The 17,942-nt window shown below is 57.1% G+C and overlaps 2 protein-coding genes across 4 annotated transcripts; one reads left to right on the top strand and one right to left on the bottom strand.

Moving 5' to 3' along the window:
- Positions 1-307: 307 nt before the first annotated feature.
- Positions 308-3,495, bottom strand: LOC104691703 (DNA-directed RNA polymerases I and III subunit RPAC2-like). The gene is made up of 5 exons (XM_039572247.1): positions 3,426-3,495; positions 2,344-2,441; positions 1,315-1,391; positions 911-993; positions 308-492 (listed from the first exon to the last, which is right to left on the bottom strand). Exons 1-5 carry the CDS (start codon positions 3,459-3,461, stop codon positions 445-447), a joined length of 342 nt encoding a protein of 113 aa, XP_039428181.1. The 5' UTR covers positions 3,462-3,495; the 3' UTR covers positions 308-444.
- Positions 3,496-3,541: 46 nt separating this feature from the next.
- Positions 3,542-17,516, top strand: VAMP7 (vesicle associated membrane protein 7). Of its 3 annotated transcripts, XM_039571995.1 has the most exons (10): positions 3,542-3,577; positions 5,458-5,561; positions 8,697-8,852; positions 10,420-10,477; positions 10,976-11,113; positions 12,938-13,028; positions 13,308-13,375; positions 14,849-14,941; positions 15,820-15,924; positions 16,381-17,516. In XM_039571995.1, the coding sequence occupies exons 3-9, from the start codon at positions 8,707-8,709 to the stop codon at positions 15,886-15,888; spliced, it is 663 nt and encodes a 220-aa protein (XP_039427929.1). In that variant the 5' UTR covers positions 3,542-3,577; positions 5,458-5,561; positions 8,697-8,706; the 3' UTR covers positions 15,889-15,924; positions 16,381-17,516. The 3 variants fall into 3 exon arrangements, with proteins under 3 accessions (XP_039427929.1, XP_039427927.1, XP_039427928.1); XM_039571993.1 differs by having other exon boundaries at positions 15,820-17,516; XM_039571994.1 differs by having other exon boundaries at positions 8,694-8,852; positions 15,820-17,516.
- The last annotated feature ends 426 nt before the right edge of the window (positions 17,517-17,942 follow it).

The raw sequence follows: 17,942 nt of genomic DNA, 5'->3' as shown, positions 1-17,942 counted from the left end.
CCTTCCTTCCCCCTCCTACCTTGTCATGGAAAAAAATGGAGAGAGGAAAAGGGGAGAAGAGACAAGACCTGCAATTAAAACATTTTCCAGGTGTCGGGGTGGATTTTTTAGCTTAACTTTCACTGAAATGTAAATGTTTTGCAAATAAATCATAAAGACAAATGGGTTTCAAGGAAAACAGAGACTGAGGAATATCAAGACCAGCCCATTTTCCATAAATTTCCCAATCTGTGGAGCAATCTGTGTCCATGTTCTATGACCTTCCATCCCTGTGCTGAGCAGGACACAGTGTCAGCTCTGCAGCATCTAAATTAATAAACTTTATTATTAAAGAAAATACATTTTGCATCGAAGTCATAAAAAAAAACCAACCAAAAAAAAATCTTCCCTTGGACACAGGGAATTCAACACACAGAGGTTACACATCCATGGACATCCCAAAGGCTACTGCATCTCCTCCTCCTTCTGTGCCCTGAACTCCTTCATGCTCCTCTGAAACAAGAGCAAAGGACAAATGTCACCAACATGTCCCTGAGTGACTTGTGGAGCACAGAGCCACCCCCTTGCTGTGCTGGGACTCCTCTGCCCGGAGCCTGGGAAGCTCTGCCAGAGCTCCAGGTGCCTTTGGAAGTGACTGGGGGAAAGGGAGCCAGGCCACGCCATGGATCAGGCAGAGCCTGTCCCAAAAAACTCCCAGGTTCTCCTGCCAGAGGTGTCTCCAACACAGGCTCAGCCTCCCCTCTCTGCGATCAAGGGCCAGAACAGACCCGGAGCTCCCCAGGAATGGCCCAAGGGCCAGAACAGACCCAGAGCCCCCCCAGGAATGGCCCAAGGGCCAGAACAGACCCAGAGCCCCCCAGGAGTGGCCCAAGGGCCAGAACAGACCCAGAGCCCCCCAGGAATGTCTCACCTCAAAGGTGTTGAGCACGTGTTGGCAAACTCCCATCAGGTCGTTCAGCCCTTTCCTGAACGGCTCCACAGCAGGAAGGGTCCCTTTGGGAAAAGGCAGGAAAAGATGGATTAGGGACATGGGAGGCGGCTTCCCAAGGGCAGTCCTCACCTCCCCAGGTGTGTGCCACCTCCCCAGCCCCACAGCTCGGGGTGCCAGGGCTGCTCCCAGCCAGCCCAGGTGCCTGGAGGCAGAGCTGCTGGAGCAGAATTCTGTGAGCAGCCTGTGAGGCTCAGCACAGGGGCTCAGCACTGCAGTGCCTGGCAGAGGGCAGGGGAAAGGGCTCTTCTTTATTTAATGGACTCCTGGTAGGAAGCTGGCCTGAGAACAGGGCCCCAGACATGGAGGGACAGCCCCAGCCTCACCTCTGGTCTGGATCCTGAAGTTGATCTTGCTTTCTGAGGGGTGGGTGATGCAGTAGCCACAGAACTCCACGTCAGGGCTGTGGGAGGGCAGAGAGGAGAGGGAGCAGTGAAACCCAGGCAATCCACGGCACATCCCGGGGAAGTCAGAGGCTTGGGGCACCCCACACCTGCTGGGGCTCTGGATATTTCTAGAATGACTGAGGGGAGAGATGTGCTGAGGGGAAACTCCCTGTGTGACCTTATTCCCTCACACCCATCTCGCCTGAACTGAGCTGGAGCTCTGCAGGGCAAAGACACAGCTGGCACCGTGCTGGCACCACAGCAGAGCAGTGCCAGCCCTGCAGATCCAAACGTGGGATCCTGGGTGCTTGGGGTTCTCCCTGTAACCCAACCTGCTGCTGCTCTGCTGGGTGGAAGAGGCTGAGTGGTCCAGGGCACTGGAGGAGTTCCCAAGGCGTTGCAGGGCCTCTCCCTCCAGCTGAGCTGGGTGCTGGAGCTTTGGCCCCCAGCAGGAAGAGCCCCTGCCCTGGCCAGCAGCTTCTTTTGTGTTGTCACAGTGATTTATCAGAGGGACCTTAAAGCCCATCTCATTCCACCCCTGCCATGGGCAGGGACACCTTCCACTGTCCCAGGCTGCTCCAAGCCCCGTCCAACCCGGCCAGGGACACTGCCAGGGATGGGGAATCCACAGCAAGTGGAGTCCATGACCCAGTTACTCCTCCAGCAGCTCAGGAAGGACTGAAAGCCCTGGGCTGAGCTTAACTGGGGCTCCTGGGCAGGGGAGGGTGTGGGTGGAGGCTCAGGAGAGGCTGGTCAGGCCCTTTAGGAGCTGCTGGTGCTCTCAAGGTCCTGACACAGCACAGAGAAAAGGAGGAGCAGCAGGTGGGTTCCATGTCTGACACAAAGGCTCGAAGGGCGTGCACAGAGGGGATTTGGGGTCGTCTGCCTCATCCCAGCGACAGCTGAGGCGTGGATCAGGAAGGAGAAGGTCAGAGCAGGGCATGGAGGTCCCTCAGAGGCCACACTCACTTCTTCATGACCATGTAGCGCAGGGAGTTGCCCAGGGTGTGATCCTCGTCGTGCAGCACAAACGTGACACAATTCCCGTCCGTCCCATCCGCCTGGATCTGTCACCAGTGGGAAGAGAAGAGGAGCTGTAACCTCCCTGGAGTCAGGGACACCTGAAGGGTGAGGATCTGCTCCTGTGCTCAGCTTCCCAGAGTAACTGGGAAGTCTGGCTGAGCCACCTCTGGGGCTGCTGTGGGACCAAAACACCTTCAGACAAGAGGGAAAGCTCCAGAATTCCACCTAGTTTTAAACCAGCTTAGTCCTGACCTCCACCTGCTGGTGCTCCCCACAGGATGACCTCGAAACCCTGAACTCCATTAAACTGAGCTAAAAGGTTCCTTGCTGTCCTCAGCCTCATTCCCTGCAGACCACGGACACCGTGGCCACTCCATGCCAGGGAAAGCCCCGCGGTGTCCCGGGGTGGGCTGGGGGTGACACCTGAGGGGTTTAGATGCAGCAACGGAGGGAAAGCCCGGTGGGATGGAGCACCAGGGTGGGAGCACAGGGATCCGGGCTGTTTCCCACTGCCGGCATGAGGCACCAGCCCCGGGATGTGGCCAAGGGCGACCTGCAGAGCGGGGTGTCCCTTGGAGCCATCCCGACTCGGTTTGTGCTGATGCTGATGCCGATGCCACCCCACCCCGCGGGACGGTGCCCTACCGCTAAGTCAGGCTTGGGAGTGACGGAATCATTTAGGTTGGAAAAGCCCCCCAAGACCACCGAGTCCAACCATTCCCCAGCACTACCGGGCCACCCTAACCCCTGTCCCCAGGCGCCACATCCACGCGGCTTTTAAACCCCTCCAGGGGTGGGCACTCCGCCCCTGCCCCGGGCAGCTGTGCCAGGGCTGGACAGCCCTTTCCACGAAGGAATTTCCCCTGATACCCCCTCTCACCCTCCCGGGGCACAACGTGAGGCTGCTTCTCCCCGGGAGCAGAGCCCGGGCCCTCCGCTCCACCTCCTGTCAGGGAGCGAGCGGCGTCCCCCGTTCCCGCTGCCGTTCCCGATCCCATCCCCAGTCCCGATCCCCCGTGCCCCCTCACGGTTTCCAGCGCGGGCCCGCCGCCGGTGCCGGCCATGGCTGCGCTCGGGCCCCGCCGCTCCGGGGCTCCCGGCGGCCCCGCGGCCGGAAACGCGTCGGGGCCGGGCCGGGCCGGGCGGGGCCGCAGCGGGGCCGGGGGGCCCGGGAGCGCCGGTGAGCGCGGGGGGCTCGGGGGCCCCGGGGCGGCCGCGGGGCCCGGGCTGGGCGGTGGGGATGGGGGTGGGTGTGGGGGTCTGGCCGGGCACAGCTCCGGCCCCGGCCCCGGCCCCCGGAGGCGCTGCCGGCGGGAGGAGGCCGCGCTCGGCACCGGGAGCGGGCTGGGAGCGGGGACGGGCCCGGGGGACACAGCGGGGCTGCGGGGGTTACTGGGGGTTACTGGGGTGTTACTGGGGTGTTACAGCCGTGTTACTGGTGTGTTATTGCCGTGTTATTGGTGTGTTATTAGTGTGTTACTGGTGTGTTATTGATGTATTATTGCCATGTTACTGATGTGTTATTGCCGTGTTACTGGTGTGTTACTGGTGCGTTATTAGTGTCTTACTGGGGTGTTACTGGTGTGTTACTGGTTTGTTATTAGTGTGTTACTGGTTTGTTATTAGTGTGTTACTGGTGTGTTACTGCCGTCTTACTGGTGTGTTACTGCCGTGTTACTGGTGTGTTAGTGTGTTACTGGTGTGTTATTAGTGTGTTACTGGCCTATTACTGGGGTGTTACCGATGTATTCCCGCCGTGTTATTGAGGTGCTGCTGGTGTGCTACTGGTGTGTTACTGGTGTGCTACTGGTGTGTTACTGGCGTGTCTGGGAGTGGACGGTGTCGGGGAGGATGTAGCACTGCGTGGTTTAATTAGTTCATTCATTCATTCATCACGGGGGTGCGGGGAGGCTGTAGGGGGATGGGCTCTGCTCCCGGCGAGCAGTGACAGGATGGCAGGATGTAGCTGTGCCAGGGAGCTTTAGGTGGGATATTGGGAACATTCTGGCCTGGGAAGGGCTGTCCAGCCCTGGCACAGCTGCCCGGGGCAGGGGCGGAGTGCCCGTCCCTGGAGGGGTTTAAAAGCCGCGTGGATGTGGCACTTGGGGACAGGGGTTGGGTGGCCTCGGCAGTGCTGGGGAATGGTTGGACTTGATGGTCTTGGGGGGCTTTTCCAACCTTCACAATTCCCTGATTCCGTGCTTTGGGGTGCACGTGTTCCCTCTCTAAAGAGCTGCTGACCTCATCACCGTCGTGTTCTGTGTCCTTGCCCCCCTCCAAACCCTGTAATGCTGCTTCCAGGAAGGGTGATGGGTCTGGAAGACCACGTGGATTAATTTCCTTGGTGGTGCACTGGGGGAACCTGATAAACTCTGTGATCTTGAAGCTGAACTTGAGATGAGCTGGAGCACGAATGTCACAATTCTCAGGCTCAAAATGAACAGGAGAACCCCAGGGCTTCACGTTGGAATATTCTGTAATGAAATAATGATTTTTCCAGCTGCCCAGCAGAGGTTAAAGGGAAGCCTGGGCTGCTTTCTGCTGAGCTCACCCTGCTCAAACGATCTCTTTATTGCAGCAGTTTGCAACTCGCTGGGTTGCAACACCTCCCCTTGTTGGGTGCTTAAACAGCAGCGAGGTGCCCTTTGCTTTCTGTAAGGATTTCTGGAAGCACAGGCAGGGACCTCCTCAGTGGCACTGAGCTGTGAATCTTCTGGGCCGCAAGAGCCACTGGAAAACAGTAAATCATCCTTACAGGAGTTTTAAACATCTTGTTGGAGACTGAGCCTGTGTTTCTGGTGTTGCTTAAGAGGTTTTTCTGTGCCTTTTTTCTGTGCCCTAGTATTGGGAAGGAATTGTTCCTTGGGAGGGTGGGCAGGCCCTGGCACAGGGTGCCCAGAGCAGCTGGGGCTGCCCCTGGATCCCTGGCAGTGCCCAAGGCCAGGCTGGACATTGGGGCTGGGAGCAGCCTGGGACAGTGGGAGGTGTCCCTGCCCATGGCAAGGGTGGCACTGGATGGGCTTCAGGGTCCCTCTAACCCAAACCCTTCTGTGTTTCCAGGATCCTTCAGTTAAATCCCCAGAGGGACCTCAGACAGCAGCTCGTGCATCTCGCAGTGTCTTTTTGGAAGGTTTGATCTCGGCTGCTTCCAGCTGTGTAATATTGTAAGTTTAGATAGCAAACAGCTCTGCAAAGGGGTTGATTTAAGTGGGTTTCACTCCTGACTCCTGTAACTGCTGAGGAGGGACGTTCTCCAGCAGTTTAACAGCTTTGTGTTACTAACACGACTGGTACGGGGCTGCTCAGGGACAAAACCGCTCCTTGCTAATCTCTTTTACTTCCTTTAACCTGCTCTGCTCAGAGCTGGGGCTGGTGTTCCTGCAGAGCACGGGGCTCCTGTGTCCTGACTACAGCGAGGGCCAGGAATTTGGGGAGTTAGGAGTGTGAACTTGGGGAGCAGAGGGCTGTGAATGTGGGGAGTTGAGGTCTGAATTTGGGGAGACGAGGGCTGTGAATCCAGGGAGGTGAGAGCCATGAACTCCGGGAGTTGAGGACTGTGGGATCCTGCAGTGGCAGCGAGTGTCTCCTCCGTGCTGCTGCTGAAGCGTCCCCTGGGGTGGGAGCTCTGTGAATATCCGGTATTGGAAGCACAGAGACTTGAGGGAATGGTCTAAAGCCCTTCCCAGTGCTCGGTGTGAGGCTGCGATTGTTCTGCTCGATTGTTCTGCTTGGGGAACCAGCCCTGAGGTTAGCTGGTCCTTGCAGGGCAGGGGGAAGCTTTGGGGAGGTGTTTTCTGGTACGGCTGCTCCTTTCTGTTGCTGCTGGGTGACTGCAGGAGCAGGCACTGGATTGCTCAAGAGGCTTAGTGGTGGTTGTGATTCCAGGCCGTGCCCTGGTGTTGCTCCACGGGCCTGGGGCAGCCCTGGGCTGGCCAAAGCCTCTGTGTCCAGTGGATCTGGAGGGCCAGGAGGGTGCAGGGAATTCCCTGGGGATAGTTAGCTTATGATATTATTTAAGACAGGAGCATTTCGACCTGAAAATGATCCAAAGGGGAGATTACTCAGAGCTGAAACATGAGGGAATAAGCAATTCCTTGGAAGCTTCCTGCAGGAGCCACCACCTCCACCTGAAGAGCAGCCAAGGCAGAAACCAGACCCAGCAAGTTTATGAGGATGAAAGAAAACTAAACTGTGGATAAGTCCCACTAAATGCAGCTCACAGAAGGTCAACCCCAACAGCCAGAGCAGCTGTGGCTGCCCCTGGATCCCTGGCAGTGTCCAAGGCGGGGTTGGACAGGGCTTGGAGCAGCCTGGGACAGTGGAAGGTGTCCCTGCCATGGGCATGGTCTTGAGGGCCCTCCCAACCCAAACCATTCCATGGTTCTGTTCCCTTGGCAGTGCTGCCAGCTGGGTGTGTGGAGTCTGTCCTGTGGATAAATCCATGGCTTTCTCCTTTTCCCCTCCAATGCCAGGCTCAGACCTGTGGGAGGTTTGGAGGTGCCCTGGTTGGTGCTGGCTGAGCCTGGGTCTGTGGAGCTCAGAGTGCCCAGGTGAGCCCTGCTGGGACCTCCCTTCACGTTAATCCAGGAGAGATCCCTAATTCCCATCAGGCAGTGCCCAGGGGGATGGAAAGTCTGGCTGGGCACGGCCTGTGCTCGGATCCAGAAGCTCAACCAATGCTCCTGCTCTGTGGCTGCTCCCAGAGGTGTCCTGGGGCATTTGGGACAGGTCTGTGATCTTTCCAGATGCTTCGAGGCACAGAACAGAGCAGGCGGTAAACAGGGCCTAAGTGCAAAGTGAAAAATGAGATTTTTGGGTTTTGCAGGGTCCAAAGTTGTCCTAAGCCCTTCCTAAGCAGAAAAGAGGCTTATGGATGTGTGGGATGAGCGGGGCAGCTGTCGCAGCTGGGCTCTGGCATGTGCTCCATGTGTTAGATCTGGCCCTGGCAGTAGATTAATGTGCTGATACTTGAGCTGATTAAGAGCGTCCCTGTCTGTGGCAGCAGGGATGTTCCTCCAGCTCTGGAGACCGATGGAGCCCCACAGTTTGGGTTTGGGTTGGAAGGGAGCTTAGAGCTCATCCAGTTCCAACCCCGACACCTCCCACTGTCCCAAGCTGCTCCCAGCCCCAATGTCCAGCCTGGCCTTGGACACTGCCAGGGATCCAGGGCAGCCCCAGCTTCTCTGGGCACCCTGTGTGCTTCACCACCCTCCCAGGAACAGTTTCTTCCGTATATCCGCCCTGAATTTCCTTCTTTCAGTTGGAAGCTGTTCTGCCTTGTCCTGTCACTGCAGTTCCTGATGCAGAGTCCATCTCCTGCTTCCTTGTCCGCCCTTCCAGGCACTGGAAGGGGCTCTGAGGTGTCCACCCAACCTTCTCTCGTCCTTCCCAGCTCTCTGTGCCCTGGCCAGGTGGATCCACGTGCAGCTGAGGATAAAGGATCCGTTTGCAGAGGTTCTGCCTGCTTTGAGCTGGGCGGATCGTGAGCTTTTACAGCAATCCCAAGGGAACACACCCTGGGAGCATCTGGATCATGGAAGGGAATGTTCTGGTGGGACTGAGCTCGGGGCAGTGATTTTGGGGCAGTCTGGGAGCAGTCAGAGCCCTGGGCTGTGTCACAGCTGTGTCACCAGCACTTCCTTTGTGCTCCAGAGCTGGGCAGGGGCAGCTTTGCCAGGAATGAGCAAAGAAGAACTTAAAGGTCAGCTGAAGAGCAAAACAGAAGGGCACTAACAGGTAGAAATCCAGGTGGGAACAAGGCAGGGGGAGTTCTCGGTGGGATCACCGAGTGCAGGGCACGGTGGTGATAAAAACCCCTCCTTCTAGAGGGTTTGGTGTCGTCCTGAGCAGAACCTAAAAGGAGAAATGAGAGAACTTTGTGGTCGTGGAGTCCTGTCTGAGTCCTGGCCACGTCCTTGTCCCTGTGCCAGGGGTCACCCTGCAGGTCCCAGTGCCAGGGGCCACCCTGCAGGTCCCCGTGCCACCCTACAGGTCCCCGTGCCACCCTGCAGGTCCCCGTGCCACCCTACAGGTCCCGGTGCCACCCTACAGGTCCCGGTGCCACCCTGCAGGTCCCAGTGCCACCCTGCAGGTCCCGGTGCCACCCTACAGGTCCCCGTGCCACCCTGCAGGTCCCGGTGCCACCCTGCAGGTCCCTGTGCCACCCTGCAGGTCCCAGTGCCACCCTGCAGGTCCCGGTGCCACCCTGCAGGTCCCTGTGCCACCCTGCAGGTCCCGGTGCCACCCTGCAGGTCCCCGTGCCCAGCTCCTGAGCTGAGCCCTGTTGTGTCCCCCAGCAGGAGAGGAGCCATGGCCATCCTGTTCGCTCTCGTGGCCAGGGGCACCACCATCCTGGCCAAGCACGCCTGGTGTGGAGGGAACTTCCTGGAGGTGACGGAGCAGATCCTGGCCAAAATCCCGTCCGAGAACAACAAACTGACCTATTCCCATGGCAAGTGAGTGAGCCTCTCCTTTGGGTCTGGGGGACACTGCTGGGGATGCACGAGGACAGCAATAACCTGAGTGTGTCTGGGGGTTTTTCTGTAGTTCTGGATTTTTTTTCCATCCAAATTCCCGCTTGGTGGAATGTGCCTTTTGTCCCCCAGAGCTTTGCAGCATCACCAGGATTTGAGTTCAGCTCCAGCAGCAGCACAAGGCAGTTGGTACAAAATCAAGTTCCCTCTTTTTATGCAATTCCAAAGTGGGCTGGAGGGTGCCCAGCTGTGGAATCTTTGGAGTTTGGCTCGTGGGAGCTTTCCCTGGATTTTCTGAGGCTTGAACGTGGCCTTAGGTAAAACTGTCACCCAGCTTGGGCTGCGTGTGGATCCCGGGGCCTGTGGGACAAGCTGTGCTCACAGATCACGTGGGGTCATCCTGAGCTGCCCCAAAGCCACTCTGCAGGACAGAGGGGTTTTTCCTGGGATTTTTCCAGCTCTCTGAACCCTTGGTCAGTGTTGGTAGGACAGGGATAAGCTCCTTCATCACCTGGGACTTCCTGCACGTGGGAAGCGGGTGAGTCAACAGGAACAAACTAAAAAAGCCACGGAAAAAAACAAATTTAGAGGTGCTGGAGCCCATTCCAGCTCTTTTTTTGGAATTGGGAGCATGGCTGGATCCTCTCTGGTGCCCAAGCTGTTGTGTCAGAGCTGTTCTGAGGACGCAGGAGATGGGAATGGGCTTCCCACGTCCTCCCCTGCCTCGGGAGCACAGGCAGTCCCTGTGGGAGATGTTCTGGAGGCAGTGCCTGCCCTGGAGTCAGACACACCTTGGGTGCTGCAGCTTTTCTCTGCTGCTGGGATTTCCTTTCAGTGAAAGGAAAGGACTTTGCCTTCAGTGCTGTCAGCCAACTGCAGAGCTGAGTTTGAGGAGAGCTGGAGTGCATTTTTAGAGGTAACTGGGCAGAATGTGAGGGTTGTGAAGCTCAGTGAGCACCTGGAGTTGTTCCTCCTGTCTGGAGTCTCCCAGGGATCCTCTGCCTCACCAGGGTCCCAGCCCATAGGCTGGAAAACTCCCTGGATTCCATCCAAGGTCGTTTACCCTGTTCTGAAACAGGAAAAACTTGAGTTACTTTGAACTCCTGAAATTCATTTGAGGAGTTCCTTTTCTTTTTAAGAAGAACCTCTGTGTCTTTTGTATAAATCTCCAGAGAAAAGGAGCCCTCTGGCACCAGGAATTCTTGGGGTTGCTCTCTCTCTGCTGTTGGGATCCTTCTTGGACTCTCTGAGGAGTCTCCAAGGTGGTACCAGACCAGTTTCACCTCCCTCCTTCCAGGAGACTTGTAGGATTTTGGAACTTTTTTATGGGAACAGACCTTCAGGGCAGAAACCTGTGCCAGGGTAGGTGATACAGGGTAGATCCACACCTGGACATTTACCTGGCACATGTTGGCACCTGTGCCAGCTCTGTAGGAAAACTGGGATTTTCTCTTCCCAGCCCCCAAAGGCCCCAGAGGCAGCAGTGGCTCCTGGAAAATGAGTCCTGTGGCAGCTTGCAATGACCTTTTGTTCCTTCAATTCCCTGCAGTTACCTGTTCCACTACATCTGCCAGGACAGGATCATTTACCTGTGCATCACAGATGATGTGAGTATTTGGGGCACTGCTGGGCCCGGGCAGGCTCTGGGGAGTTTGGGAATTTTGGGATCTATTGAGGGCTGATCTGAGGTGCCTTGTGTCCCACCGGAGCTGCTCTAACCTCAGTGACAGCTTTGAACTCAGCCTGGAGCTCCAGTCAGAGCCGTGGCATGGTTTGGGTTGGGAGGGACCTTAAAAATCATCCCACTCCAACCCCAGCCACGGGCAGGGACCTTCCCCTGCTGTGGATGGTGAGTTTTGGGGTGAAGTCCTTGCCTTTGCCCAGTTTCTCTCTCCGTGTGCTGGGTTGGTGGTGCAGAGGCCATTCCAGCTGCCAGTGGGATTTGCCTGGTGCTCCTGAGCTCTGGGGGTGCTGAAGGAGAAGCTCCGCTGAGAGCAGCAGTGCAGCTGGGCCAGCCAGAGCCGGTGTCACGGCCAGCCAGAGCTGGCAGCTGCAGCCCCTCCAGCCCTGTGGGACTCCTGGCATTCCCTGCTCTCCGTTCCCAGGACTTTGAGCGCTCCAGAGCCTTCACGTTCCTGAACGAGATCAAGAAGCGCTTCCAGACCACGTACGGCTCCCGCGCGCAGACCGCCCTGCCCTACGCCATGAACAGCGAGTTCTCCTCCGTGCTGGCTGCACAGCTGGTGAGCCCCCAGGCCGCTCCCTGCCAGCCCAGCTTGCCCCAGCAATCCTCCTGGCCTTGGCTGGGGGGGGTTTGAGATGAGATTAAAGCCAGGATGCCCTGGGAATGGTGGGGCCTGTCCCTGCCCTGTGCCTGTGGGGTGGGAGGCTCTCGGTGCTCTGCTGTTCTCCAGGGAGGGCTTGGCTGTTTTCCTGCTGATCCCACGGGAAGGGCCAGGTTTGGGGGTGTCAGGTGCAGAAGGAGGGGGACAGCCAAGGAGTTCTGGGAGACTCCCAGCTGTCCCAGCTGTGTGGTGGGTGCAGGGTGAGGCCAGGGCTCTGAGGGAGGATTTGCACCTGCGCTGCTGCTGCCTGGAGTTTGCACTGGAATTTGGGACTGTGAAGGGGGTGTGAAGCAGGGAGGGTCATGGGAGTTCATTCCAGGAGCTGCTCCTTGGCTTCCACAGCAGAGGGAGAGCGAGGAACAGTAATGCCAGTGTGTAAGGAATGGGATTAACTTCCTGTGTGAGGGGAAGGAGCTTTTCCTCTCCAGCCTTTGATACGTGGGGACTGAAACTACCCACAGTGCTGACTCAGCACTTGATAAGCTGTTCAGGGCTGGAATAAGCTGGAATTGCCTTATCAGAAAAGCCAGGCTGTCTTTGGAGCCATGGGGCTGATATTGCTCTAAAATCCCAGCCTTTCCATCCCCCCCAGCACAGCAGGAGCTGCCTGCCCGAGCTTTTCCACATTGCTGGGATCCCAGTGTCAGTTGGGTGCTGGCAGAGCCCTTCCCTCCCTGATTCCACGGGATGAGAGGGCTGACATTCCCAGGGGGGCAGGAGCAGGGATGGTTCTCCAGGAGGTTCCTGTGTGAAGCTGAGGGGGAGGCAGAGATCCAGCCCCAGCTCAGGTGCAGCACTCGGATAATCCTGCAAAGGGAGGCTGTGCTTCCAGTAAAACCAGTGCCCAGCTTTGGCAGTGGCCAGTCTGAAACCTCCTGGGAATCTCCCCCTGAGGAGAAGGAGCCGCTGGATTTGGTGCTGTCACCATGAGTGTGAGTGCCCAGCTGGAGGTGGCAGTGTCAGACTGGCTGCCTGTGCTGTCAGGGATGCAAACTGAGCCTTATCCAGGAGAAAATCAGGATTTCAGCAGCCCTGTGGGTGATCATGGAGCAGTGACTTAAAATCCATGCAGGAATAGCAGAGCTCAGCTCCCTGATGCTGCCTGGGCCTTGGGTTCTGCCAGCGCTGAGGCTCCTCTAAGCTGGCATTGGCTCGTGCTGCTCTCGCCCACCCCGAGCTGTGCAGTCACCAAAGGATCCCCGGGATCCCCAGACTGGGGGGAGCAGTCTGAGAGAGGTCCCTGTCCCTTGGGAAGGGAGTTGAGGGGGAGGGATGACAGGAGCAGTGCTCGGGATAACACCAGAGGGGCTGGGAGCAGCAGAGCTGTCAGTGGGTGCTCAGCTGACCCAGGAGGTGGCAGGGGAGAGCTCTGGGATGGCTCCAGGACGGGGGATGGCTCCTGGCTGCTCCATTCCTTTGGGGAGGGCAGTCAGGCCACTCACACTGGCCACCTGCAACGTCTGGTGTGGCATTCCCAAACTGTTGGTTTGCTGAGGGTCCTGTCTTCCCTGGCTCCTGGTTTGCTGAGGGTCCTGTTTTCACTGGATCCTGGTTTGTTGAGGTCCTCTTTTCACTGGATCCTGGTTTGTTGAGGTCCTCTTTTCACTGGATCCTGGTTTGTTGAGGGTCCTGTTTTCACTGATGCTTGGTTTTTGAGGATCCCCTTTTCCCTGCCTCCTGGTTTTTGAGGGTCCTGTTTTCTCTGCCCGTTCTCTGTTGCAGAAATACCACTCGGAGAGCAGAGGCCCAGACCAGGTGGCAGAGACACAAGCCCAGATTGACGAACTCAAAGGGATCATGGTCCGGAACATCGGTACTGCTTCCCTTGGGAAATGCTCTCTGCAGCTTCCTTTATTTTGGGTTTGGCTGTTGACAAGTCTGACCACTCAAAATAGAGAATTAGATCTGGAATTGACCGAGATTCAGCCCCAAATGCAGCCTGTGGGATGTGAGGCTGTTCCCTAAGTCCCAGCTTATCCCGGGAAGGCTGGGAACTGCAGCCAGGAGCTCCTGGCTTGGGGTTGGGTGTTGGGAGCAGCTTTTGGCACTGGGATTTCACCTTCAGAGCTGGATCTTTGTCTCTTTTCTCCAGACCTCGTGGCACAAAGAGGAGAGAAGCTGGAGCTGCTGATTGATAAAACAGAGAATCTCGTGGATTCGGTGAGTGTGGGGAGATCCTGGAAGTTGTGTTACTGCTCCACAGGGAGCAGGGAGGTGGGGACAGCACCTGGAGACACTTACAGGGACACAGAAGCATCGAGACTTGCAGGGAATCCTTCCCCCTCCTTTGAGCTGTTTCCCAGCTGCATCCATCCCAGTTTGGAGAAGATCCAGCTCCCCCTTGCTCCTGGTGCCACAGCCAGCCAAGGGTGACACATTCCTGTCCTCATCCTGTGTGCCCACTTCCCCACTCATTATCTGCAGCGATAGGAGAGATAAAACCACAGTTACGCATCCTGGCAGCCTGGCCTGAAGGCAGCTGGGTGCACATAAACTGGAAAATGTGCATCTGTGGAGCTGTTCTGATCCCAGCAGGGAAAGTGTGGCTGATTTAAAATTTTAAAAGCTTGAGTTGTTGCATCTAAATAATCTTTAAAGACTCTGGAGCTTCTTGGAGTGTTTCTGCGGAAGTGCAGACTTAAAAAAACCCCAAATTAATGTAATTCTGCAGCACTGTTATCTGGTAAAGTGCTGTGCACTCTGGAAGCTTTTTGTCTTTCCTTTGGGAATCCCCTGCCCTGGCTCAGCATCCCCTCTGCAGCATCCTGGCCTGGTGCCCAGCTCCTGTGGCATCCAATCCTCAGGCTGGGAGAGTGCCAGGAGCTCCTGTGTGGGGATCCAAACATCTCACGGCTGTCAGGAAGCCCTCCTGCTTTGGAGGGGCAGCAGAGATGCCTGGAGTTACCCAGCAGGAAGGGTCCTGCAGCCCCCAGGTGTTGAAACCTTCCCCCCTCCTCAGGTGGTGGCAGGAGTGAAAGCTCAGGGAGAGCTTTAGGGGAAGGGACTGGAATTCCTTCAGCAGCTGGGCTGAGTTCCTGGAGGAGCTGTCCCAGGGAGTGCTGGCTTTTGGAAACCACAGGGAGAGGAAGGATGGAATATCCTGCAGTGGGAATGTCCCACAGCCCGGCAGGGAGCGACCCAGGAGACCCAGGGCTGACGTTGCCCACCTTGGGAATGGGCTCCAGGGCAGAACTGCAGCTCACAGGGATGTGGTTCCTGCCTGCTGCAGCCTCGTGGAGGGAGGTTTGTAGGAGAACTGGCACATCCCAGCTGGGGTGGCTGCTTGCATGGGTAGTGCCTCCTGCCCTGAGCTGTGTGGGGAACATGTGGGAATGGCTGCACTGACCCAGCCTGGGGGGCATTTGGGGTCATTCGGTGCCCAAACCCTGTTTTGAATGAGTGGAATTGCAGGGAACAGAGAGGAGACACAGAATGGGACCAGCACGAGCTCTCCATAACAGGGTGCCCAGAGCAGCTGTGGCTGCCCCTGAATCCCAAGGCCAGGTTGGACGAGGCTTGGAACACCCTGGGACAGTGGGAGGTGGCCCTGTCCACGGCAGGGGTGGCACTGGATGGGCTTTAGGTCCCTTCCAACCCAACCCATCCTGGGATTTTCCTTGTTTTCTCTTGCAGTCAGTCACTTTCAAAACCACCAGCAGGAACCTTGCCCGAGCCATGTGTATGAAGAACCTCAAGCTCACCATCGTCATCATCATCGTGTCCATTGTAAGTGTGGAGCACAGGAGCCTGGAGCTGCTGAGCCCCTGGGAACACCGAGCCCACGCTGTTATCCTGGGATCTGGGGGGGCAGAACCAGGGCAAGGAGTGTCCTGATGGGCCTGTGTGAGGAGAGGGGGAAGGCTCTGGGAAATCAGTACTGCAGTACTGAGGGGCTGGGGGGGCTCAGCCTGGAGGAGAGGAGGCTCAGGGGGGACCTTCTTGCTCTCCAAGCACCTCGAGGAGGTCGTGGTGAGGTGGGGTTGGCCTCTTCTCGCAGGCAGCTGCAGAAATGGGCTCAGATTGCATCAGGGGGGTTCAGGTTGGATGTTAGGAAAAATTCCCTTACAGAGAGGTTAAACCCAGCTGGGGTCACTGTGGAGGTGTTCAGAAAACGAGTGGCTGTGGCACTTTGGGACACGGTGGGATTTGATCAAAGGTTGGGCTCGGTGATCCTGGAGGTCTTTTCCAACCTTTGTGACCTTCTGAGAGGAGATGGGAGCACTGAGTCCATCAGCTGCCCCTGCTCGCCCCAGCAGCAGCTGAGGTGCCCTGCTCAAGCTGGGGTGGCTTCTTAGCCCCCAGTCCTGGTGGGATCTCGTTCTGTGACTCAGAAGTGGCTTTTTTGGTGTGACAGTTCCCCTCCAGCTGTAAGGACTGTGGATGGGGCAAGGGGAGGGGGCTGGAGGGCAACTGCAGGGTCAGGGTGGGAAGCCCTTTGTCACCTCCTGCATGGGGCCAGTTCTCAGCTGCAGCGATGTGGAGGGACAGGAGGGTGGTACTTTCCTCGAGGCTCTGACAATCCGGGGTTTCCAGGCGCGTGCTGCGGGCACTTGGTGAGTGCTGGAATCCCTAATTCCCTCCTGCATTCCCGTTCTCCCTGCCAGGTGATCCTGTACATCATCCTGTCGGCCGTGTGTGGTGGGCTGGCCTGGCCCAGCTGTGTGCAGAAGTAACTGGAGCTGGTGCTGGGCACTCGGAGATGAGGCAGAGTGAGAAGAAGGAACCTCCAGAGAAACTCCCGCCTGTCACCACCTCCCACCTCCCACCCCTCCAGGACTTCAGACTTTTTGCCTTATCACCCAGACAGCCCCAGCTGGTCGCTGCTCCTGCAGCTGTGACCTCAAGAGTGGGCTGGGTTAATTACTTGAAAGGATTTTTGTGTTCCTTTTGCTGTCCCAATGCCACCCTTCCGGAGGGTTCCGTGCATGCCGGCCCCGTGTCCGTGTGGCTTCGCACCTGGATGGGGACAGGAGTGGCTGCAGCCGTCCCACCTGGGATGGAGCTGTCCCACAGAGGTGGTTCGGGGTGGGCTGAGCCAAACTAACGGGGACAGGCGGGTCTGGGGTGCCACATCTGGCCACTTGTGGCTCTCAGTGCTGCTCCACGGGGCGGTCACGGTGTCACCCTGGTACAACAAATGGGGTCTGGGCTTTGTGCACTCACAGGTGGAGGTGCTGCTGCTGGGGACGTCTCCCTGTTCCTGGAGGTGATCCTGCAGGCAGGAGGAGGCTGTGGGGTCACCTCAGTGTGTGCAATGGCTGCCTCTTCATCCTCACTTCTTCCTCATCTCCGCCCTGATGGCTGAACGGACACAGGAAAGGAGACGGTTGCACAGTTCAGGATCTGCTTTCTCACAGATGATTTCTCCTGCTCCTCTTCGGAGGGTGGACTGCAATGAATAGAATTCTGTCACTGGCTATGGTGAATTTGGGGCCAGTCTGGCTTGCTGAGGTGTCAGGGAGCTGCTGCTTGTGCTTCTCCTGGAAGGTGTGCACTGGAACTGGAGGGCATTGGTGGCTGGTGACTTTCTCCAGGGTCTGAGGGAGAAGGGCTCTGCCAGAGGATGTGGTAACGTTCTCCTCTGGAAGGATTTCAAACCAAACCCAAGGCTGGTAACCAAATGCAGGCTCAGGGGCTCTGTTTCTGTCCCAGCTGCACATCTCCATCCCCAGCCAGGCCTGGCTGAGGGAGCCGGAGCTGCTGGGGCCTGGGCAAGGGCTGGTGGCACTTCTGTGCTGGAGCTGAGGGGCTCCTTTCCCAGGGAAGAAACAGAAACACCCTTCAGGTGGGAAGGAATCTGCTTTTGGCCCAGGGAGGCTTCTGGTGCCTGAGCTGGAGCACGAGGTCAGTGCTGCAGGGTCCTGGTGACACTGGCAGGGTGGGGATGTGGCTCTGCTGCTCCTCCACGTGTGACACTGACCATGGAGCTTCCCAGCAGGGCCCAGGGGAAGAGTTCTCCTGTGAACAGTGGCTCCTTTGGGTTGGGCTCCTGCTGGGCTGAAGTCTCACCAAGGGTGATGGGACCTTGATACCCACAAAGTGCCAGTGGCCACTGACACCTGCTTCTCTTTCTGTTCTGAATGTAAAGCTTGGAGAGCCCTCCCTGCAGCCCCTGCTCCTGCAGCCCCAGGTCCAGCTGTGCATGTTTTAGGGATCGTGCTGTTACCATGTTCATTTGGATGATTTCTTGTCTTACGTACCAATAATTTTTAAAGAAAATCCTTCCTTTCCTTCTCGAGGATGCACTGAGGCATTAGTGTAAAAACATGACCTTGATTTCAATAAAATTCCTGTACAGAGAGCAGAGTTCCTTAGTTCTGTGGGAAACCTACCTTGGGAGTGCCCAGTGCTGATGCAGGGGTAGTTTTGGAAGCAGGCTCATGCATTGGCATGAGGGAGTTGGATTTCCTGCTGGACTTGCAGGAACTGTTGGAGCTGTTGATTGTTACCTCAGTTTGAGGAAAAGCTGCATTCTAATGGTATCAGCCAGGGCTGGGGGTGAGAGAGAATATTGGGAGCTGAAGGGAGATCACTTGGTGTGAGATCAGCTTAGAAAAATGAAAGGGTAAAGTTCAATTACAGCTCCCGAGTTTGATGGTTCTGACAGGGCTGTGCTCAGGGCTCCCTCCTGAGGTGGGACAGCCTCTCCCAAGTACCTGTCAGCATCAGGTTTGTACTGAAAGCGCCGGGAATCAGAATCCAACCTCAGCACCTTCCTGCTGCTCTG

The sequence above is a fragment of the Corvus cornix genome, chromosome 4A (assembly GCF_000738735.6).
Source record: "Corvus cornix cornix isolate S_Up_H32 chromosome 4A, ASM73873v5, whole genome shotgun sequence".
In the NCBI taxonomy this organism is placed as follows: Eukaryota; Metazoa; Chordata; class Aves; order Passeriformes; family Corvidae; genus Corvus; species Corvus cornix.
This window is presented reverse-complemented; position numbering and strand designations above follow the sequence as displayed.